Source organism: Fusarium subglutinans, assembly GCF_013396075.1.
Source record: "Fusarium subglutinans strain NRRL 66333 chromosome Unknown NRRL66333_c0000350, whole genome shotgun sequence".
Lineage (NCBI taxonomy): Eukaryota > Fungi > Ascomycota > Sordariomycetes > Hypocreales > Nectriaceae > Fusarium > Fusarium subglutinans.
In genome coordinates this window covers 1,014-24,020 of record NW_023502413.1, presented here as the reverse complement: position 1 = coordinate 24,020, position 23,007 = coordinate 1,014, and the positions used below count along the sequence as shown (strand labels likewise).

Sequence of the window (23,007 nt, the reverse complement as noted above, 5' to 3'; positions counted from 1 at the left end):
TGGCCGAACCAACACCCAGACTGCATCGTCAAGCGCGGCGAGACGGATATGCAGGCCACCCTCCCTCTGCAAGGATGCATTTTTGTGTTTGCATCAGAGAAGCTCCATCCTGACAGACACAAATACTCAGGCTATTCTGAGTCAAGCTTTGCTGACAGCTAAACTGATTGCCTAGTTGATATGAGGCTGGGAGAAGAGGTAACAATGCAGTCAAGACAAACGCTCAAGCAACCAGAAGAGGTGTCGTGCATGATGCTAAAGAAGCATGAATGCTGCAGAACTGCGCAAGTGCTTGGAATTCGTTGATAATGTTTCATCTAGTTTCAAATACGGCTGGTGTGCTAGCAATAGTTCTCTCTGCCACAACCTTTACTCAGTCCCAAGTTCACTTGTCGCCTCTTTCCTCTTTTTACCTCCACTTAAGATACACACGAGTAAAACAACCCAAAAACGTCCGCATCCCTCCATTACACTCGCTCACACCCTCTTTTGGTAACCTAACGGTGCTGCAGGGTTCTAAGACCGAATAGGTAAAGTGAAAGAGACCAATGGACCAGACAGAGAGCGGCGCGACGAGGGGGAAACATTGAGGCATTGAATACCTTGAAAAAAAGAACAATTCAACCGAGCAGCCAACCATGAAAGAAGTGGCTGATGCATATAAAACGCCGTGCTCAACCAGTCAACTTGTGAGGATGTGCAACTCCAGACCGGGATGTATAAGGGAGGGGCAAAGCTTTGTCGAGCTACATAGTAGTCGACAAACAACACCTCTTCCCTAAGTACTCTAAGGCCAAAATGTTTGTGTCTCGTCGGCCCCCATATAAGGCCGAGCCGCAATGGAGGGCCGCTTCCCGCACGTACATGGTAGGGCTAAGCATTGGATAAGCAAAGAGGTCGATCGATCACGTTTCGAATCCCCTGCCCATTGCCTGTATTGTCGATTTCTAGGGAACGACTGCAGAGCCTTTCCTTGGCCTTTCTTTCATGGGCCCTGAAGTGAGTACTTCATCGACCAGCCTTCATGGCTTCCTTGCGGCGCTTCTTCTCTGCAGCACGTGCAAGAGAACGCTTGACGTCACCTTGCTCAAAGCTGTCGATATCGTAGTATGTAGGGGCAATTTCCTGCAAAAAGTGTCAGCGAATGTAAAATTGACTCAAGGTACTCATAATGAAACAAGAGTCATCTGAAAGTATCACTTACCAATAACCACTCAGGTCGGATACCCGTACATGTTCGAATGTATTGCTTGGACGTTAAGACAAACTCATTGTAGAGGACCCAGTCGAACTCGGTACGGAGGACAGTTGAGGGGTGAATCAACACAGCCTGATCGTCCTTGACAGTGCGATAGAGCTTGCCAGAGCTCTCCTTCATGGCGACCTGCATGAAGAAACCGGCGAGCAGTGCGCGTCGAATGTTGGTATAGTAATTCTTGTCCTCAAATGGTGTCGACACAAGCTCCAAGCCATGCGTCTCCATGATGCGCTTGAGCTGAGCGCGGACGTTATCCGCACTGGAGAGATGTCGGAAGGAGAGGAAGTGCTCATGGCACCACTGCTTTGCACTGTTGGGATCGGATGTTGCCTGGCCCTTGAATGCGTGGTAGGCGTTGAGCAGGGTGAGGTGGTCACCATCAGGATGCGCAAATTGAGCCTTCATCTCATCGGCGCGCTTTCGGTTGTTGGCAGGGCGAGTAAAGATTTGTGGAACCGAGAGAAGCGAGGTAATAGAGAGAATCTCGTTCGAGCAGTAAAACTCAGGAGACGAGATAAGCATGACCGCCAGAGCCGGATCAAGGGGGAATGCAGAGGCCATGCTGCCGAGAGTGGTAAGCTCACCATCGTCGTCAAGACAGGCAAGATAGTTAAGCTCCTCAAGGGCGCGCATCATCGTCTCGGGAGCAGGGGGGTCCATAAGATCGAAGTGGACAAGATCCTCCACACCGAGCTTCTTGAGCTCCAGAACGGTGTTGGCAAGGTTGGAGCGCAGGATCTCGGGATATGTTTGCTCAATAAGCTCCTTCTTGAAGGCCTTCTCGGTATACAGACGGAAACACTTTCCGGGCTTGGTACGACCAGCACGACCAGCACGCTGCTGGGCTGAAGCCTTGGAGATGGGCGAGACAAGGAGAGACTCGACACGGATACGAGGGTTGTAGATCTTCTGTTTACTAAACCCAGGATCCACGACATAGACGATGCCGTCGATAGTCAAACTAGTTTCGGCAATATTGGTAGAAATAATGACCTTGCGACCAGGACGGCCGCCCTTGCGAAGAGGCGCAGGGGCCTTGTCGAAGATGCGCTGTTGCTGGTGGGGAGGCAGGGTACCGTACAGAGGGTAAACGGCTAGAGGACCAGCGTCGACCTCGCGCATCAGCTCGTCAGCCTCGAGACTGATCTTGCGACAAGCGTCCTCAATCTCATCTTCACCAGTAAGGAAAAGCAAAATATCACCCTCAGGCTCTGAAGCGTGAATCTGGAGAACGGTTCTTATGGCGGCCTCGACGTAATCGCGCTCAGGCTCGGGGGTGTAGAAGATCTCGACAGGATGTGTTCGACCGGGGACAGCGAGCAGGGGCGCATCGTTGAAATACTTTTGGAACTTTTGCGCATCGAGTGTAGCAGACATGATGATGATCTTGAGGTCGGGGCGGCGCATAGAAATCTGCTTGAGAAGAGCCATGAGAATATCGGTCGCGAGAGTACGTTCGTGAGCCTCATCGAGAATAATACAACTGTAGCGAGACATCTCATGGTCGTGCATGGCCTCACGCAGAAGCATACCATCAGTCATGTACTTGAGCATAGTCTGAGGACCTGTCATGTCCTCGAAACGAATGCTGTAACCAACTTCCTCGCCCAGGGTGACGTCCATCTCGTCGGCGACACGCTGCGCGACAGACATGGCGGCGACTCGACGTGGCTGCGTACAGGCGATAAGCTTGCCGGTAAGATGAGGTAGCTCGTCGTAGACGACATACTGAGGAATTTGAGTAGTCTTTCCAGAACCTGTCTCACCAACAAAGACGAGAATCTGCGTTGAGTGGTACTTGTCCAAAAACTCTTGTCGTTGCTTGTGGACAGGCAGATCGCGACGGCCCTGGAGAATCTGGAAGTACTTTTGCGAATGAGGCCGGCCGGTGAAAGGGTTCGACTCAGAGTCCTCAGCCTTTGAAGCCTGGGCAGCGGTAGTATGCTGCCTCTTCATACCAGCGAGAGGAGAGTCCGGCGAAGGCTCTGCGCCATTGCCATTGCCATTGTCATTGCTGTTATCGTTGTCGTACATGTGAGCAAGGTAGGGGTTGTATTTCTCGTCCTCGCCGTCCTTCTTGGCCTTCTTTCGCGTGGATTCGTCGGCGTCGGCGCTTGAACGCTTTCCTCCCTTGATATCGGACATTATTTTCGGTGAATGGCAGGGAGAGGAGGTGAGAGAAAGTGGCGAGGCTGAAGCGGAAGGCCGTGGTGTTTTTTGTTTTCTGCTCTACTAAATGCTAGAAAATTTTGGCGGGCTTCTTAGGCAGATGCTTATCGATAAGGATCCTTGTCGTGTCGCACAGTGCATGAGATGTGACTGTGTTACTGCGTTATGACGAGATGCAGCATATGTATATGTGCGTGCTTGTAACATTAACAGTGACATTGAGACTCTGAGGGGACTCTCTACCAAGTTTATCTTAGCACGCTCCTCTCAAGTCTTGTGTTTTCTTGCTCCTCGAGGCCTGAAGCTGGTTTGCTGTACTGTTTCAACTCAAAATGGGCGCACACTGTGCATTTTCAGGGTCTTTGCTCTCTCGAGCTTCATTCAAGCTTGAAACTCCAACTCGCAGGTTTCTGGGAATACTTATTGAACACGCACAAACAACAAGAAATCTCTTGACAGGCCACATCTTGATTCTTGGCAATTTTTGTCTACGATTTATTTTCTCTCTGTATTTTTCCCTTCGTCACATACATCCCTCCCATCCCACTTCACACAACTGAACGATCTGGCTTGGATTGGCGGGGTGAATTTACTCCACCACCAGAAATCTCAACTTTGTTTGCTGTTTCTCCCTGCAAACTCCAACCGCAAACATCGTCTCTTGACAAGCTCTGAGCTACAATCATGACTTCTGACGACACAGGCTCCAGAATGCCTGAAAACTTTGGTCTTCAACGTCCCAATTTTCATATCGGATACCACGACTCAAAACGCGATGAGCCCCTCACCGACGTGCAGTATGGCCATCTGCTGAACCATGGTGTAAGTCGCAAGCTTTTCACGCCAAAGATCTCTATATTATATATATCGTACATGTCATATATAAACGTGACGATGCTCGGGGCAACCAATTGACTCTTGGATAGCTGGCCTTTGCGACGACTCCCATCACAAACACTCACTTCCGAGACCGGGTCTTCGCTCTTGTTTCTGAGCATCTGTCCGCTCTATCCGAAAATGGCGAGAAGCCTACCACTAGGGCAACTGGCTCACGAGCAGAGCCTATTCTGCCTCCCTTGACTCCTAAGGACACCGCTCTCTTCCCCAGTGCCGCTGTAAACACCTACACTGCAGTCATCAGCCCCTGGCTCGACCTTGGATCTTCTAATCCCATCATCTCAAGCATCTCCCGTCAGGTCCTCAACGTGGAAATAAACTATGCCAACTTTTGTGGTGTGAGAAGCATCATGATTCCTGCCCCTCGACAGGATGCTTCCATTGATGGCGGCAACCAAAGTCTTGCCCAATACGCACGAGCTGTAGAGGAAGCTCTCACAGTTGGAAACCGACTCACTTTCTTGATTCACATGCCTATGTATCGAGAACCTGGTCTTGATGTAGAGACAGCCAACATCTCTTCCCTTGATGTCAAGACTCCAACCAAGACCGAAGGAAAAGAGATCGATCTTCTGGCCGCTTGGGATTCGTGGCATCATGTCCGAAGTGTCTGTAACTACAACACCAGACTCTTTGTTGGTACGCTCATATCAATATCCTAGAATCCTTAACGAATGCTAACTTAATAAAAAGCCTTGCAAATTCCCCGTGTTATGCCCGAGAAGGATCTTCAGGATCGATGGTTTGCTGAGCCTTTGCACTACCTCACATTCAGCCTTGCGACTTTCCAGGCTAACAAGGCTGGTTTCCCATCGCTGTCTAAGCATCACCAGAATCTCGTATTCTCGTACATGCGCTTGAGGAATATCCCCTGGATTCTGCTCTGCGACGTTGGCCCTGATGTTTCCCACCTTCAGGATGATCACCAGTCTCTGCCGACCACTCAAAACGATTTCCCTAGCTTGGCCGAAGCTGAGGCCCAGGAACAGTCATCCAAGACCAGGAATAACGACTATATTTCATACCTGCGATGGCTCGAGGACCAGCAGCCACCATTTAGCTATCTCGAGAGCCCAACCTTGACCAGCTTCCAAGACTGGCTTCAGTCACCTCTCCAGCCCCTGTCAGATAATCTCGAGTCAGCAACATATGAGGTCTTCGAGGGCGACCCCGTCAAGTATAGCCAGTACGAGATTGCCGTGTTTGAGGCTCTCACAGAATGGAAGGAACTCAAGAAACCCACCTCTATGGACGGCAAGGTTGTCGTTGCTGTTGCCGGTTCTGGTCGTGGCCCTCTCGTTACTCGAGCACTCAAGGCGTCCGAGGACGCCGGCGTCCCTATCGATATGTGGGCGGTTGAGAAGAACCCCAACGCCTACGTCTACCTTTTGCGCCAGAATGACCTCGTCTGGGGTGGCAAGGTCAAGGTTGTCAAGACCGATATGCGAGCATGGAAGGGTCCTATCATCTCTGAGGACGAGAATGGACCTGTATATGGCAAGGTTGATATCCTAATCTCTGAGCTTCTTGGTTCATTTGGCGATAACGAGCTCTCTCCCGAATGCCTTGACGGAATCCAGCATGTCATGTCCACACCCCATGGAATCTCCATTCCCAGCTCTTACACTGCTCATCTCAGCCCCATCTCAACACCCAAGATCCACGCTGATATCCTCTCACGCGTGTCGGGAGACCCCAACGCTTTCGAGACACCTTGGGTTGTTCGCCTTTTTGCTCTCGACTTCGTTGCCGAGAAGGTGCCCAACAAGCCTAGATTCCAGGAAGCCTGGGAATTCTCCCACCCTATTCCCGAATCTTCACTCGCGGCTCTGGAGGCTAAGCGCTCTGGTGGCGTTGTGGGAGGTGGCGGTGGTAGCATGGCTGGTGCTGCCGGGGCTAATGACCACAACTCGCGATATACTCATCTCACATTTGTCTGCCGGACAAGAGGTGTCACTCATGGGCTGGCGGGCTACTTTGAGTCGACTCTATATGAGTCTCAGATTCCCGAGAACAAGGGAGAGAAGATTGAAATCAGCACACATCCTGAGCGTATTGATGAGAAGAGCAAAGATATGATCTCTTGGTTCCCCATCTATTTCCCCCTGAAGGCAAGTTCCCTCCCCAGCAAGTATCGAAGCGCACTAACATGATTGAAGAAACCTCTCTACTTCCCAGCTGATACTGAGCTCGAGGTTAGTATGTGGCGACAGACAGATGATACCAAGGTGTGGTATGAGTGGCTCGTCGAGGCTTTCACGTGGGTTAGCCCAACAAGCCGTGTCAAGGTTGCTTCCTCAGATCTGTGCAGCAGTCGCCAAGTGGCATGCTTGATGTAGACGGATGACCAGGGTCACGATGAGAAGAACCGGCTGGGATAAACGATGTGACGAAAGAAAAGTTTTGCTTATGAGATAGAAAAGATTACAAGTCTTGGGATATGGAAACAGCCATCGCTTGAATTGCCAAGCGGCTATAGCCTAGATACAAACTAAGTATTATTCGCATGATGGTTGACTATTGAAGGAGATCACATAGCATTTTGAAGACGGTTATGAAGCTGGAGAGACATCCTTAGCTTCGCATATCTACATTGGCTGCCCTTGTGATGGAGCAACACGCGATCAACTCACGTATTGCAAGTCACGTTATTTCTCTGTTGACTGCAGTACCATATAAAAAAAACACTGAAGATCATCTCGATACAGACGATGAACTTTGAGACATGCTGTCTGCCATACTCTTTGTTGTTGGTCTATTCACATGCTAGGTCATGTTCCACTAGACCGAGCCTCAATTGAAGTCGATGTCGGTCAACTTCCGATCAATGCACATGCTTTGCATACCTAGTCTGGTATGTCACTTTACCTAGTCATTCGGGGAGTATAGGTGCCTGACAGATGTACTTACGGCTCGGTGGACGGGAAAGGTGATGATGCACAGGGTGATACAAGACAAGGTCATGGTTGACTTGTGATATCCTCTTCGCCCCATGGGACGTTTTATATGCAGAATTAACATGCCATGGTCAGGAATGAATAGAGTTGTAATGATCCTGTTGTCCGACAGACAATATTTGGCTCTATGAAACAAGTCATCCCTTTCACCGATGAATTGTGCCTATCATGACACGTCCATGAGAGAGGCCTTAGGAGTCCGAAATTACAAGCCTGGCTGTGCCTGCAGCGCCTCTTGCGCCTCCTTGTTACAGAAGATGGTAACGAGACTTCTTCCTAGCCGCTCGAATACTTCCCGTGGTATCTCGATACATTGGATTGTCTGACTATAGTAAGACGAGTCGACACACAAAAACGCGGGGGAATTTAGATCAATTACGCCTTGATCGTCGCGGTGCACAAACCCCGGATTCTCAGGTAAAATTGCCTTTAACCTCATTAGTGACCACCAAATAATTGACACACCATAACGAATATTTAGGTACTGCCCTACGAGGCGGCTCTAGACTCACGCTCTCATCATGGTCAGTCAGTGTAAGTCAAAAGCCGGTATAATCCGGCGTCCAAGCTCGCACCATTTGTCTCGGCAAGACTCGGTCAAGCCCTGTAATTTTGAGCAAAATAATTATGGAGTCAAAACATCGTCATTCATCGATTCCGTCCTTCTCCAATTCTCCATGTGGAGTTCGGGTTATTAATTTATTTTTGACTTTAACTACATAGGTACTCATGAAAATCCCGGTGCCGGAGCCGGAACCGGGAACTGAATCATGTATGTATTTCCCCAGATAGAGAAGCAAAATGGAGCCTCTTCAATTGACTTAGAGTAGACGCCGGTGGACACTACGAAACTGTAAATGAAAATCTTCTCAGGTGAAGAGGAAGATTAAGAAGAGCTGCCGGGCCCGGGTATGAGCCGACTGGAAACCCCCTGGAAATAAACCAAGAGAATAGTTCGCGAGAAGACGGGTTCTACAGGTGCCAAGGATTGTACAACGCCTGTTGACCAGGGCGAGTGGCATGTCATGTTGCATACTTGTCATGACGCTCTAAACACATGGCGAGACATCACACTCACGACATATCACAGATAGGACGTAGATGTAATAGTATAGACTTTTTTCCCTGGTATTGAATATTTCTACCAAAAGAACTCCTTTGCTTAACGCCGTGGTGCTCTGGTGCTCCTTGCTTGCTGTTAAAGCTTCGCAGGTAGGTCTCTCAAATATACAGAAAGAAATGGCGTTGACGCCAGTCGAGAACAAAAAGCACGGAGTTCTCCGGAGCCCGGGGGGGGGGGTAGGTATTCTCTATGTTAAAACCCCGACTTATTTGCTTTTTCCCGTTTTCTCCCTCTTTCGTGGTGCATATACTAGCCCTTGTTTCATATGACGCTCCTGGCGGCATAGTACCGTAGTGCCCTAAGTGATATCTCGATGTGAATTGCAACTGGAAGCGTCGTCCTGTTCTGCATGTATCGATGGGAAGGGATGCGTACCCCTCCCTGAAATGCACAGTGAAGTTGATCACTATGTGCATGGCCACTCGGCGTCCCCGTATACCACGCCGTGCAGGATATGCGCTCCAGGCAGTAGGCTCTGGCTCTCGTCATAATCTGCGCGTCATCATAGGCTATGCATTCATTCGTTCATCCCGTCTTTTTTCTTTTCATCCCACCGCTCCACCTATAACTCCTCGCCTGTGGCGGGAGACATATTTAACCGAAGAGAGCAGCGCCGCCGGACTCGATAGCCTCGATCTCAGCGGCGTTGAGGGGAGCGCGGTGGAAGCGAGTGGGGAGCTCAGAGACGTCAAAGGCAACGCCTTGAGGAGGCTTGACGGAGCCAAGGGAGGCAGCGGGGGTTCCGCCGAAGCCAGACTTCTGGAGAGGACCGTGCTGCTGGACATGGTCGCGGTAGGAGCTGAAGGACTTGTGGGTGGTGGCAGCATCGCCGTTTCCGTAGCCGGACCAGGACTCGGGGAGCTTCTCGACTCCGGAGGCAGGGTGAGGCTTGGGGGTGTGGTCGAGGTTGGCTGCGGAGAGGACGGTGTTAGTTTGTGCTATAACGGTATTGCTCAATACCAGCGGGTTGACATACAAGGAATGGTTCGGGGACCGAGGAACTTGATGAGAGGAGTACGCTCGGCGTGGACAGCAGCCTGTCGGAGGGCACGAGTAGCAGAGAACATTGTGACGGTTGTTTAGGTGGTTGGTCGGGATAGTTCGGTAGACGTTGATGAGGTCGAGGAGTGGAAGAGCGGGCGGCTTGCTAAGATGAGATATGAGAAAGAAGAAATGCAATTGGATTGAGGAGAAGGAAGAGGAGGGAAGGGTTAAAGTAAGAGACGAGCGTGGGAGAGGGCGCGATTATGTATTTGAGGAATTTTTTGGGTTGGATGGGATGGAGTGAATGGAAGTTAGCTAGCTCAGGCCAAGGTAACTCTCAGCCAAGCCCAGTCCAGTCCAGCCCAGCCCAGTCAGTCCAGGTCCAGGTTGTACCGCGCCGAAGCGTGTGGTATGGTAACCCACGCACGCAACGCACAGATACTCAGGTCACTTACAGGGAACTGCTAGTGGCTTCTGTTAGTGGCAGTCCCGTCGAAATGGCGCGAACTGGGCCCAAGCGAGCTAAAAAGTTGGGAGCCCACATCCACCAGGAAAAAAACCTCGACACGACCAAGCCAGAAAGAGAGTAAAAAAAAAAAACAGGCCACAATTGGTGGCATTGAGCTGCATGTCCACAGAACAACACGTTACCCACACCCAGAAATCAGAAGCAATTCTGCCCGAACAAAGTAAAAGAGTGGGATGAGTTTGTTGACTTTCACTTTTCCCAGTGGCACAGCAGAGACATCTAACGATAGAGTTGCCCAAAGACGTGGGATATCGACATGGGGGGGGGCATGGGATGCTACAGCTACAGCAACAACAGGGCCAAAGACTCCGCTACCTCGCATGTGCATTCACTTGCGTTTGCATTTGCCATGAGAGACTAGATTTACTTGTGACAGTCTCCGATGGACGGCCTCAAGGAGGTTGATCATAAGCTGAGAGAGGATGATGATCGTCCCTCCACAAAACCCATCTTGCATGAGTCGAAACAGGTCGGTCATTGATGCCGTCGGCGGATATACCGTCTCCAGGCAATAGATGTCTGGGGTTAACGACCGGAGTTGGGCGGAATGGCGTGGTCTATCACCTTGAATCAACGGGGTTAAGCAGCCGTCTTCACCTTGAGGTCAAAGGTGAATAGTAGACACTACGGAGTAGAGCCAAGACAAATCCCCGAACCGATAACTCCAGGCACCATAAGCAAAGTCACCGGCATCCTCGAACCGAACCGAAAGTTGGAGTAGCTAAATAATAATGCCCAACTTGATGCTATTCACCACTACCCCAAACTCCGAACATGGCTACCATCTTGACTGCGAGTTTACATCCCGATGCACACACCTTGATCATCTACCATTTGCCGTCTTGGACATCATGGCACTTGGTTGGAGAAGCTCTCCCCCTTTCCGCCCCAGGCTTACCATCCATACACCCCCTTCGCCGTTCCTCCGGGGTTGGCAATAGAAACTCAAGAGGTTCGTTTGCGCAGGGGAACACACATTGCCTCTTTGGGAGAGAATGCTCGTCTGGGGCACGGCGTCCGGGGGAGAGTCTTGAAGGTGTGGTTGGTGGAGGAGGTGGGTAGACTAGAGACTACCTAACCTTAGAAAGCGGACAAATGGGCGCGTCTGCGAGTGACGATCGTTTCTCAAGTCAAGACGAGGCTGGAGGGTCCTGTCCTCTGCTACACTCGCTCTCTCGTACATATGTACATCTGCTACCGGCTACAGCACATGGCTATGCTGGTCTGTACAGCGCAAGCGAAGAGCTCCGTGCCGTGTCCGTGCCATCCGAGGCTGGCCATTGACGCGATCTCACCTACCAAAGGCCCCAAGGGAAATAAAAGCTAAGGCCACGTCCATGTCATTGCTGGACCCTACCTACGTAATTGAGGTGCTTCCCCCTGGTCCGGACTCCGAACGCGAAACGTTGTTGCGCTGGGTGAGTTTAGCTGCCGCTCTATGCGGAGCGGAGAGGAGCGGAGACACATGGTCCAGGCAGAGCTAATGTAGGGCCTAAGACGCCGACATACAAGCGTGAAAAGACCAGCGTTACAAATTGGAGAGGAGGGCCGGCCAGAGGAGAGAGGTAGGTAGGTAATACGGGGGTAGTGGTAATGCCGAATAGCGAAGGATTCAGCGAGCATTGGAAATCATCTTGATTGATAATGGCATTTGGAGTTACATAGTACATACGGAGTACTCATTTGTTTACTACTCACGACTCAAGACTATGACAGAACGAGGACAAGTGGACTAAACACTCATTTTAATTACCTGATGTCCAAATCGTAAGATGTGGCATTATTCCCCCCGCGGTCTTTGGTCTTTGGTCTTTGCAGTTGATGTGATTGATGCTGTTGAAAAATAAAAAAGTTGATATCTCTGAATCAAGATGGTGTTTTGACCAATCGCGTGTCCAGAACAGGCTATGACAGATTCAGATTACATGTGGTTTTCATGAGTTAAAAAAAAAAAGATACGTACCCAACCTCCACTGTCCGAGTCGCATCTCGCTGGGGAAGCATCGCTAATAACATTGAACGTGGTGGATTTGGTAGGAGAGTCCGACAGATTCTTCAATTTGAAGGAAGTTATTATATAATGATTGCTAGTTTGAAGTTCTTGTTTGCATAGGTCTGAATTATTGTTCACGACATATGAGAATGGCATCTAATCCCGATGCTCTTCTCTGCAGACAAGACTACTAATTCTGGATTAGTAGACAGACAGACAGACTCGACTCTTTAGGTGAAATTGACCTCGCGTAATACGTCCAAAGCCAAAAGGCCCGATCTTCCATCCATTGCCAATCTTGATCCTCCTTCTTCGCCTTTATTAACCTCACTTTCACTGTCTTCTCGAGAGCGCTTACACCGGGATCCGGCATCGGGCGTGGAATGAGTGGTCTGTGCTTGTTCTATTCCATGCATCGTGTCGCTTTGAGAGCTCCCATTGGATCTGTTGGGTTAGCTTATTTCGTGCCTCACATCAAGTTCCCGCTCCTTGTCCTCTTGGGGTAATTCCGCTGGCACGTGAAATCGAAGGAGGAGGTTTCCTCTCATGGTGGAAACTTTGAGCTCGAACCTCGACTTTTCATCTTTTAAAAGCTTTTGTATGTGATGACACTGTCCATGTGCCGTGAATGCATTGCTGGACCTCTTTGACATTGATAGTCAGGCTAGTATTTTGATTTGTGCTATAAACGATGAAAAGAATAAAAGAATGGTTGACAGGCAATTGACAACAGAATAACCGTATTGTTGCTCTCACTCCCTTACACTTCATCAGAATTGGACAAATTCACAGAAATCTCTGTCTGTGTGCTGGTACCCCTCTAGTCCGATAAGATAACGAGTTTCTACCAATCATATCCTCAACTTCCCCGCAGCACCCCCCTGTAATCAACTACAAATGCCGCTGTCACTGAAGTCATCTCGACTTACACTGAAGGCCAGTAAACATCCTACCATCCATGGATATCTAAGCCCTCCATTCCAACTATTGGGACCAGCCAGTCGTGGATTCAGGCCATGTTTGGTATCATCCTGAAAGCACATCGCGGACATATCGTGTACTGGCTTCCTCAATTTTCCCGGCAAGACGACAAGACCTCGTATCGTAGACCGGAATATAAACCGCTGGAGTGAGTCCAAGAAGCTCTCTTTGGTCACAGGTGTGAATCGTACTCAGTGTCGGTGTATTTTCCTGGATACCATTGAGATGGAGAGTTTTCCACGCAAGGGTGTAAATAGGTCGTTACAAAGAGGTCCAGGAAAGATATGATGTCGCTATTTAAGCTGAGAAATGCCCCTTGGCTTGCTTAGCTTGAAGAAAGAGTAATAGATTCTCGAATTATATGGTCTCTTTAACAATTTTCTCTGAAGGGATGGTGATGTACGTAAAGATGACATTGCTTTAGATCGTGGAAAACCAGAGTACTGCAGAAGAGGATTGCGAGAGTCTCGTTCTACCTAGACGGAAACTATGTTAATACTTTCCTGGTAGGTAGTACAACAACAGGGGGGATCTCACACTTTTTGATATGTCAAGATAAGATTCATTCCCTCCAGGCATTGCCGGGACCTTGACAGTAGACGATACTCATCGGGCACTCGAGAAGGTGAACTCCTATTGCATTTGCGGTAGCGTCAGCAACTAGTCAGTTTAAGATAATAGAAATAAGTTTTTGATTACTTGGAGTTGGATAGATTAATGCAGACTCTGGAATGAGTAAAAAGCTCGAAATATATGCCATTGAAGCTTCCAGCCGAGCTTCGTGAATGGGCACGATCTCTTCCGATGGGACTGCCATAGTGTGTAGAATCTGAGCTGGATGACCACTTAGACGAGGCGGCGTGCAGCTATTAAAACCATTAGTACTGATCAGTAAATAATGCCGGATTGACTTACAGGTGAGGATTGGTCTTAAGTATGGTCCGTATTGTTCTTAGGAGAAGAGGACAGCCTCAGGTTCGAATGAATAATTTGCGAGCTGCATTATAGAGAACCACAGAGATGAAGAAAAAGTTATATTTACAAATAAATGTTAGGGTTATGCTCCCGCGCATGCCATTTGATGTGGTTGGTATGTTTAGAGCTGAAGTAGTGGTTTTGAAAACCCAGATGCAGCATGAAAGTTGCCCCTTAAACGACTGACAGCGAGGCTGGCTCAAAGTGATGGTCTGACAGAAGTTCTTAGGGAATAATGTGACTGAATTCACTAGCATCTAATCGAAGGGTAGGTAAGTAAGCGTGATGTAGCAATGTGAGCAACTGATTTCCAGTGAATTTGAATGAAGGAAGCAAGGCATCCTATAGGCATAAATGATAGATACGTTAACTCGGCATGTTCAAGCACTGGCAAACACTGGCGGACCCGCCTGTTTGGTGGATGAGCCGCAAATGTTTATAAGTTCTTCCCGTCACTCTCTTCCTCACGCCTCTCCATCTCTCTCCTCCATCTCTTCTTTCTCGCATCACCGTCAACACCGCAAAAACCCCACGAACCTCATCACTATGGGTCCCGAATTTGAAAAGGGTAATTCCCAGGAAAACTCCTCGCTCTTTGGGAAGCTGCCCCCGGAACTCAGGCGCCAAATTTTCATCTACCTCTTTGGAGAGTCAGTCGTGCATATCAAGTTTCATCAAAGCAAGGATCAGTTCAAACGCGAGGGTCGCCCTAATCCTTCAAAGGTCCCGGGATGGTGTCACTGCGTCTGCAGAAAAGGCAGGGGAGCTCTTGTGCATCGACATTCAGAAAAAGACCACAAATGGTGTTACCTTTCTGCGAACGTTATGTTCACCTGCAAGTGGGCGTGAGCAAACCAAACAATAGCATCTCCGAACCAAGACTGACACGCTGTAGCTTTCAAAGCGGCCTCCATGTGCTCTATGGTACCAACCACTTCATGTTCGATGATCTGCAAGATTATACCATGTTCAGCTCTTGGGTTACCACCAAGCAAAAGTATATCAAGTGTCTCAAATTATACCTCCGGCACAACCATTACGACAGCTATTATGTTGACTTCTACCGACTTACAGCTCTGATGCCCCTCACCTCACTCAAAAAAGACTTGGAGGTCCGAGTCGACATACAGCACCTCATATTCAACGATAATGATGGCTATTTTGACTTTGATGTCGCGGACAAGATGTTGGACAGGGTGAAAGAGTTTCTGTATGCTCTGGACGAAAGCTCGGTGTCGATGCTTGAACTTTGGCTGCCGGGGATATTGGGGATGTTTGTGGAAAGGGAGAAAGAACGTGAATGGTATCCTTGGCAAAAGACTTTCTGCCAGTTCGAACACGAACCCGAAGGCAATTCTGAGGAAGAAGGCCCAGAGTCTGATGACGAGAATTACGGCCTCGTCGTATTTCCCACGCGAGGGAACTTCTAATACCATACTAAAAGACAAGTATGCACTAGAAGGTGAATTGAAAGGCCGGGAGTGGCGGATCTATCCAGGGGTCGAGACATGTATTCAGTGCTAGATCCTGACGCAACAGTAGCGAATATGGCGGATGGGTTGAGAGGCGTTGAGAGTTACCTTCTCGTGTAGTATATACTATTGGTTTGAACAACAGAGGTAGCTGGGGTTCTTAGTAAATGACGTGGATCTTCTTAATATCGAAGCTATGTGGACGAAATCCAACGCTTTGGATCGCGAGTGGTCACTACTGACAGTGCAGTGATAGCTTTACCTAGTTTTATACGTCAATATTAGCTGGTAGCTGTTCCAGTTTGCATGTCGATTAGGATTATCATGAAGAATTTGTTTCCAAAACTCAGCCGTGCACGGCGTGATTTCAACAGAGATGTCTCCTTCATCCTTTGCCACAAACTCTTTGTTAATGGACAATCTGCGCTCCTTCGCTACCTCAAAATATGACCTATTGTTCATTTCGTTTTCCGTCTTTCCATTTTCCTCTTTTTTGCATTTTCATTTTCATGTTCTCCTTATCCTTCTGTTTCTGGATTTCCTCACAACCATCAACACCGGAAAGCCTCTCTGAGCCAACCTCGACTGTCAACTGTCAAGTCAGACATCTGAAACGGTATGTACCTGATGAAGCAAAGATGCTTGGTACAACCACTTACATCCCAAGATTACACTGGCCCAAGTGCCATTTAGCTTGTGGAAGCATAGCCAAACTTCTTTTCATCCACCAAGACCAAGGTCTTCCTACCTTAATCATGCAATCACCTCGACTGCAGCAATTTATGGAGGCTCCCCAGAAGTCCCTATTCTCCACCAAGCTCAATACGATATTAGGCAGCTTATCTACCGCGAGCTTCTGGGATCTCTCACTATTCATATTACACACGAACGAGGAATCCGTGGTTTCGAAGGTCTAACGTCATGTCTACATGGCGGGAAAATACACACCAACATACTCTTAGCCTGTAAAGTGGCGTAAGCGTATTCTTATGAATTTCCATGGTGATAGATCGACTGATTTGGACAGCTTCAACGAGGGAGTATACCTCTTTTATCAACTTAACACATTCTACTTCAACGTAGCATCCGACACCGTCGATTTCTCGCACTTCCGAAGCTGAGTGCTGCTGTCTTCATCATACCCCTCGCCTTTGGGGAAGAGGTGAAGAAGATGATAAAGACTTTGGGTCCTCACATCTCGTTTGTGTGCCGCAATAAATCGCCAGATTTCCGTAGTCCTCACAGGTTACTGAAATCTTCTGCGTCACGAATACCGTCGGGACCTTCTTCACTGTATTTCTTCCCGCCCTCAAGCACATCAGTAACACCATGAACGGCGTTCTGCAGCCAGTACTGCGTCCCGTTTGGAGTTGCAAGGGTCTTAGCCACGACGCCATCTCCGACCAGGTAATTCTCATCCAGCGTCCCCAAATACAGATCAAATATTGGGGTGTAATCCGCTGAGCGCCATGCGATCGACGTGCCGCAGTCACCACAGAAGCCTCGGAATCGACCTGGGGAGGACATGTACTCTTTGAAGGACAGGAAAGTGTTTAGTGCTGGACTGATTTGTTTGGGGGATATCACAAGGAATTGGGCGACCAGGGAAGATGTCCACTTGCGACACATGGTACCTGTTTTTGTGTTTGCTAGTTATCTTGGAGTCTCTTGGTAGAAATAGACATACATTGGCATGCTGATGACTGTGTGCAAGTGAGTTAGCTCAAGTGATTAGAGATAATACAAGCACAACTCACAATTGGTGGCCATGGGTACTCTTGGTCAAAGTTGACAGTGTACCGAATAGCACCACAGAGACATCCACCTGTGATAACAGAAGGGGTATCTTGGTCCTTATCGCTCATGATGATCTTTGAGTGTGCGTAATATATGATGTGGGGGGTTAGAACATATTACAGTCGATGGTCGTTGACATGAAAACCGAAAGGTCGTCGGTTTAGGCGTTGATGTGTATGAGGAATCAGAACCGATTGGATGATATCCCCGTGCATTCAAGACAGCCAATCATGATTCGCACAGACACATGAAGATGTTGTGCACTATCGACTCTGGTCAACGTTGTACATTGGGAAATTATGAAAAGGATGATGCGAGAGTGCGCTAGTTAGAGATAATTGAGGCCAAGGGTCTACTATGGGATTCGTCTGTAGACGGGGACTAAAGTCTCCTTCCAAGTACTGCTGCCCATCACTGCCATTCCTCTTCACTATTAGTTCAAGAGTCGCCATCTTGTTCCCCCCTCAGAAGACGAGTTATAGCGGCTCTGAGGGCTTGTGACGACACATTCTAAGCTTCAACCCCCCCTTCTAGCTTTTCCGACCATATTCTCTTGACAAGTTCCGGGAAGCCATCCATGCCACAGCCATCAATTACACAAGTGACCCGCCCGTTGCCAACAAGAGTCTCAACTCCGAACTTGGTAGCCTGGCCTGCAAGTCTCTTGCTCTCAGCAGTGTGTCTGGGCCATGGTTCCCCGTTGCTCATATACACATGAAAGCGCAGGTTGAGCTCCTGCTTCATCTCTGACAGAGTATGGCACATCATTGTGAAGTTGAGGGTTTGTGGTCTCCCTGTCCTTCCAAGTTCGCTTCCATAGCAGACCAGGTCGCTGAATTTGATCGATACTGGGGTATTGATGTGCGTGAGTAAATGATTCAGATCAGGAGCAATCTGATAACTTTGAAACTCCATAAGTTCATCCATTGCTTTAAACTTGAAAGTATTTGTCTGGTAAAGAATTTTTTTACCTTCCTCAAAGCTAGTAGCAGTATGGCCACTAGTAACAGTGGCAGTGAGCACAAGAAGTGTGACTTACGCTCGTTTGCAAGTAAGAATGAACCCCGAAGATGGGACTCGGGCAGCGACGTCAATAGATGTTGATAACACTAGGACATGCCTAAAATAGCAAGCCAAGTTATTTGCCGATCAATTAGTGGCTACCTCAACATATATGTAATATCAGCTTCTGTATGTTGGCTCAGCATTGATCCGCCGTTTGTTGTGATTGGGTGCAACATGCCACCAGCCTTGTTTCTGATCAACAGCTTGGCCCCTCTATGATAATCCATTGCGCATCGTGTACAGCTATACAACACTCTACGTCCTTCTCACATAATCCCATCGCCTATAGTGAATATAATATAACAATCTCTTACGCCCTCTTGCGCACAACATCCCGAACAATGTTCCTACACTCACTCGGTTCCTCAAAAACATGCCACGCTTCAACCGGTACATTTTTGAATGCCTTTTCAAATCTCTCCAGCCGGTTCTTCTCTTCAATGCCAATAGCAGCGACGTCTGTGGCCTTGCGAATGAGTATCATCTTGACCCAGCCTGGGAATGTTCGATAGCTACAAGGGAATCAGTAAAGAGGTACTGTATTAGTGCGGGCTACTTACGTTTCGCCATATGCCTCGGGATCGGATTGTGTTGAATCACCGATCAGAATGAGCTTTCTCTTTGGTAACCACGAGTGAATCTTCTTCATGCGATCTGCCTTGTACTCCTCAGTTCCCATTGTTAGCGCCGACAGCAGGCCTGCTATCGTGCGCCAACTCGAATCTCGGAGGATCAATGTGCCTTGCGGGAAGTAGCGGTCTCGGAATTCTCGAAGAAGGGGGTACAGGTTGTATGGGGATGCTGAGAGGTAGAACCAAGGAGTATCGCGGGGGAGAAGAGTCTGAAGTTCTGAGTAGAGCTCTGGCATCCCAGGCACTGGTGTTGGCTCGTCGACAAAGGTGGTCTTGAGGATGCCTAGTGGATCGCTGGTCAAGGTGACTTTGATGGTGTCGTCGACATCTGAGCCATGTTAGTCTGTATGGCTGATAGGCAATGATCAAAGGAACATACCGGATATGATGGCCCAGCCCTCAGGTCCGGCGTAGTAAGTCTGCATGTCATGAAGGCCTTGGGTGCCTTGAGGTACCAACGCTGTAGCATCAACTACCGACCCCTTATGCGCGTGATGGAGAGGCTCAACGCTCGTCGTGATACCATTAATACTCGTCGGTCCCAACTTAATCTCCTTCTTCTTATGCTCGATCCAGAAAACCCTCGCTGCTTGAATATCCCAGAGGAACGGAATGATTCTCTTCTCGATAACATCGCGCTCAGCCGCATCGTCCGCCAACCCCAACGTTGAAGCAATTCCAGACACTATATCCGCCACGCGACACTTGGGCTCGTTCTCAAAAACTGCAGCGACAAACTCAGCTTCCCACTGGTCGGTCTCAGGGTTTTGGTACGCTGTGTTATCCATCAACCACACTATGTCGCCAGCATCGACGGCTTTTCCGAAGGGGTTCCATTGCGCAAAGCGGGAGAGCCACGCTGAGACATTGACAGGTGCTGAGAGCGCAGCAGCTTGTGTCTTTTGAAAAGCGGCGGATTTGGGATCGGGCAGATCGTGCTCGATCTTGTCAAAGTTTCGGGTCTTTCGAGTGCGCAGTTGCATATCGGCTGCGAAAGCGCTAGGATCAAAGTCTAGTTTGTCCGCCATCTTGGAATGCGACAACGAGCTAAAGATATATAATATAGGTAGGATGCGTTGCCTTGGGAAGGCAAATGAGGTCTCGTGCTGTATGAGTCCTAGGGACAGTGAGGCTGTATCAGGAGCCGCAAGGTCTCGTGGATGTCTAGGTCAGGTTTCAGGGCGTGAAAGTGCAAAAAATAGGCAGCGAGACAATGTTTTATATTCAAGGTATCTTGTTCTCGAGAAGGCGGTCTCATGGATTAACAAGAGAATAGAAGGTTCAGGGTCTCAGTCACAGGAGGAAAGCGCGTGTGTTAAGGACTTGCCAGCAGCTCGGGTCTTGGCTTTAATGTACGTGACCTCATATGAAGGTCAAATCGTTTATAGAGGCTGCGACGTGCTTTGTTTAAGGTCTTGGACTTGTGACGTCGCTGCGTGATACTAGCGACGCCGATCTCCTAGGCTTGTGGGGGTGGAGATTTACCCGCGTGGGCGCTATGCCTAGAAGAATGACCTGTCCAAAGCCAAGATTGGACCGTTTGAGTGTGGCTTGCAGTGGGCTATGCTATAATTCTGACAAAAACAGGAGTCGGAGGGCATTAATTAGAGTGCCCTATGTTCATGTTGGCATCATATTTGCAGTTGACCTCTCGGGTGTTGGATTTGCCAGGCGAGAGAGGACCCTTGTAGTGATCGATCGAGGTTACAGGGGTTAGGTCAACTGCCGTATTACGTCACATCCTTAACTGGACTCGACTGTAGATACCTACCATGGTAGGTAGACTGTTGGATCACGAGATGGCCGTCTAGGTAATGCATAGCCAGGCCAAGCCAGGACAAGGACGGACATTTAAATCCTGCAGGTTAGAGTTCACCTCTTTGGTGATCAACCAACTTTAACTTAATCTCTCCCCTACCGATCTTCACGTTTTATGGTCTCCGTCCCGACTAGATCCAGCATCTACCCGGCGATCTCGGCCTCGGGTGAGCCCCTTGTTAGTCCCTCCAGGTTCGGCCCGTACGTCAAGAACAGACTTTGTAGCCACTGATGGGGCTCACAGGGTTGTCAGATTCGTATTGGCACTTGTACGGTAGCTAATTCGTTCTCCATCTTTTCAATAAAGCGATTCTGTTTACTCCTAAACGCCATCCATCCATCCATCCACCCATCCTGTCTTTAATCATATATGCATTTCCATGTCTCTAACCACCGGGTATCAACCAATACCAATGCAATGCAATGCAATGTAATGTCAAATGCAAACTGAAACCCAACTGATCATACACGCTTGCTCGAACTACCATCCCCCGTATAACCAGCCTTTCTTCTTCTGCGCACTGAACAGCTCATCTTTGATCTCTTGCACAACCGCTTGAACTGCGCCCTTCATGGCCCTTTCGCTTATCGTCAACGAGTCATAGAATAAATGGTCGTTCTCAACGGCACAGTCAGCCGTGACCTTGTCCGGATCGATAGTGAGATCAGACATGTCAGCCTTGACACATGAAGTCCAGACATCGGCGAATCGCATCGTCGCATTTGGTGCCATCGTACCGCGTCCTCGCAGATCCACCACCGCGGCGTGCTGCATCTCACCCTCTGTCATAGCATCGAGAAGCACCTTTCCAATGTCCATCGCCAGCCCGTTACGCATGGGGTATGGAGCTTGGATAACACGCTCGTCCTCGTATGTCTTCTTCGCCTGGTCCTTTGTATCTTCGCTGTGTTCAACTGGCTCAACACTCTCGGTTCTCTTGCTCTTGCTTGATGCCTTGTCCTCAGAAGCCGGCTTCTGGGGTTTCTTGGTCGATCTCTCGTTCCACTCAGCAACTGCAAAATCTACCTCTTGGTTCCAGTACTTGGTCAGTTCCGCGGCATTTCGGGTATGCTCTACTACGCTGTTGGGTGCTGGTGGCGCCTGTCGAGCTTGCCACGCCGGTGTCAAGGATATATCGAATATCATAGGCGCTATAATGCGAAAGCTCTCGAACTTACGTTTGTCGACACTATCTAGAGCGCCGGGTGCCGTCAGCTCTCTTATCTGCGTTTCGGTCGCATTCGTCCAAAAATCCGAGTACGCGATGGAAGTTGGGTCTAGTGATCGCTCGTAGAGTATTTCAGCCTGGTCAACGATAACTCTCGCCATGTCTGTAATAATATCTTCCGACTTCGTCCTTGGCATTGCAGCCATGTTCCAGATTTCCCAAGTGCCGAAGCTGAAGATCCAGAGCGTTTCGCGCGAGGGTATTTCAGGTGGTGGCATCGCAAGGAAGGTCTTCACTTGGCTGGCCAAGTCAGGGACTTTGTCTGGAGTTGGGTACTGTTTAGAAATGAAGTTGTAGTCGAAGGCTGGCTTCTTCTTCACGTCTGTGTGTTTTGTGATGTTGAGAAGATCTTTGACGCCTTTTTGATGGAGTTCGTTGCTGATGAGGCCCCTGTTCGGTCGACCATCTGGTACAAATGAGAGATAAGAACTACAGTTAAGCTAATGATCTGTTAGTAAGTAAGATCGATATCACAATATCGAACCTTAGTAACTAACCTCATCACATAGTTCTTCTGTCCATGTTTTGCGTCGAGGATCTTTGACATTACCCACGACATCAGGGGATCCAAACACCACGATCCTCAAATTTGATTCGGGTTCTGGCTCATATCTACCCCAAGAAAACAATCCAGTAGAGCCGCTTCTGAGCTGTCCACCTGATAGTCGATTTGGTAATACGCCGAAGATCAGAAAGGTGGTGAGGAAGAGGGCAGCGAACTGAAGGGTATGTTTAGGCGCACCGCGCCAAACGCGAGTAGAGCAAAAGATGACAACATTCTTTCCACCGAGTCTACCCATGACAGAATCTTGACTGTCGCGGCGACTTGGGAGTTGATGATCGAGCTCTGCTGGTGATTTCCATCGTGCTTGAAACATGATGCGCTAGAGTCGAGTAAAAGCGGCTAACAAGAGAAAAAGGCACGGCGATTTTAAGTACTGATGTGGGCCATGGGCAAAATGTATACTACCTATGTCGTTTAATGTCGATGTGGCTGAGAAATTGTAGATACTGCAGAAATAGGATAGGTCTAGAACTAGAACTAGAACTAGAAAATGCGAATCCTATGCCGATGATCCGGCAGCCTCTCGAAGTGATTGAGTGCACGTTTTGAGAGGAATGTTGCCG

General features: G+C 48.9%; 7 protein-coding genes across 7 annotated transcripts; 2 read left to right on the top strand and 5 right to left on the bottom strand.

Annotated features, from left to right (window-relative positions):
• Positions 1-1,008: 1,008 nt before the first annotated feature.
• Positions 1,009-3,403, bottom strand: FSUBG_13509 (pre-mRNA-splicing factor ATP-dependent RNA helicase prp43; the record flags this gene model as incomplete). Its single annotated transcript, XM_036678408.1, has 2 exons — positions 1,009-1,125; positions 1,205-3,403. 2 exons carry the CDS (start codon positions 3,401-3,403, stop codon positions 1,009-1,011), a joined length of 2,316 nt encoding a protein of 771 aa, XP_036531031.1.
• A 708-nt stretch (positions 3,404-4,111) lies between these two features.
• On the top strand, positions 4,112-6,477 carry FSUBG_13508 (arginine n-methyltransferase 5; the record flags this gene model as incomplete). Its single annotated transcript, XM_036678407.1, has 3 exons — positions 4,112-4,249; positions 4,354-4,963; positions 5,018-6,477. The coding sequence occupies 3 exons, from the start codon at positions 4,112-4,114 to the stop codon at positions 6,475-6,477; spliced, it is 2,208 nt and encodes a 735-aa protein (XP_036531030.1).
• A 2,521-nt stretch (positions 6,478-8,998) lies between these two features.
• FSUBG_13507 (uncharacterized protein) lies at positions 8,999-9,471 on the bottom strand (the record flags this gene model as incomplete). Its single annotated transcript, XM_036678406.1, has 2 exons — positions 8,999-9,342; positions 9,381-9,471. 2 exons carry the CDS (start codon positions 9,469-9,471, stop codon positions 8,999-9,001), a joined length of 435 nt encoding a protein of 144 aa, XP_036531029.1.
• A 4,941-nt stretch (positions 9,472-14,412) lies between these two features.
• FSUBG_13506 (uncharacterized protein) lies at positions 14,413-15,296 on the top strand (the record flags this gene model as incomplete). Its single annotated transcript, XM_036678405.1, has 2 exons — positions 14,413-14,711; positions 14,762-15,296. The coding sequence occupies 2 exons, from the start codon at positions 14,413-14,415 to the stop codon at positions 15,294-15,296; spliced, it is 834 nt and encodes a 277-aa protein (XP_036531028.1).
• Positions 15,297-16,577: 1,281 nt separating this feature from the next.
• On the bottom strand, positions 16,578-17,203 carry FSUBG_13505 (DUF636 domain protein; the record flags this gene model as incomplete). The annotated part of the gene is made up of 3 exons (XM_036678404.1): positions 16,578-16,972; positions 17,026-17,041; positions 17,096-17,203. 3 exons carry the CDS (start codon positions 17,201-17,203, stop codon positions 16,578-16,580), a joined length of 519 nt encoding a protein of 172 aa, XP_036531027.1.
• Positions 17,204-17,645: 442 nt separating this feature from the next.
• On the bottom strand, positions 17,646-19,860 carry FSUBG_13504 (actin filament organization app1; the record flags this gene model as incomplete). The annotated part of the gene is made up of 7 exons (XM_036678403.1): positions 17,646-18,135; positions 18,175-18,255; positions 18,300-18,413; positions 18,471-18,483; positions 18,558-18,712; positions 18,761-19,160; positions 19,212-19,860. The coding sequence occupies 7 exons, from the start codon at positions 19,858-19,860 to the stop codon at positions 17,646-17,648; spliced, it is 1,902 nt and encodes a 633-aa protein (XP_036531026.1).
• Positions 19,861-21,131: 1,271 nt separating this feature from the next.
• FSUBG_13503 (uncharacterized protein) lies at positions 21,132-22,757 on the bottom strand (the record flags this gene model as incomplete). The annotated part of the gene is made up of 2 exons (XM_036678402.1): positions 21,132-22,319; positions 22,377-22,757. 2 exons carry the CDS (start codon positions 22,755-22,757, stop codon positions 21,132-21,134), a joined length of 1,569 nt encoding a protein of 522 aa, XP_036531025.1.
• Positions 22,758-23,007: the final 250 nt, after the last annotated feature.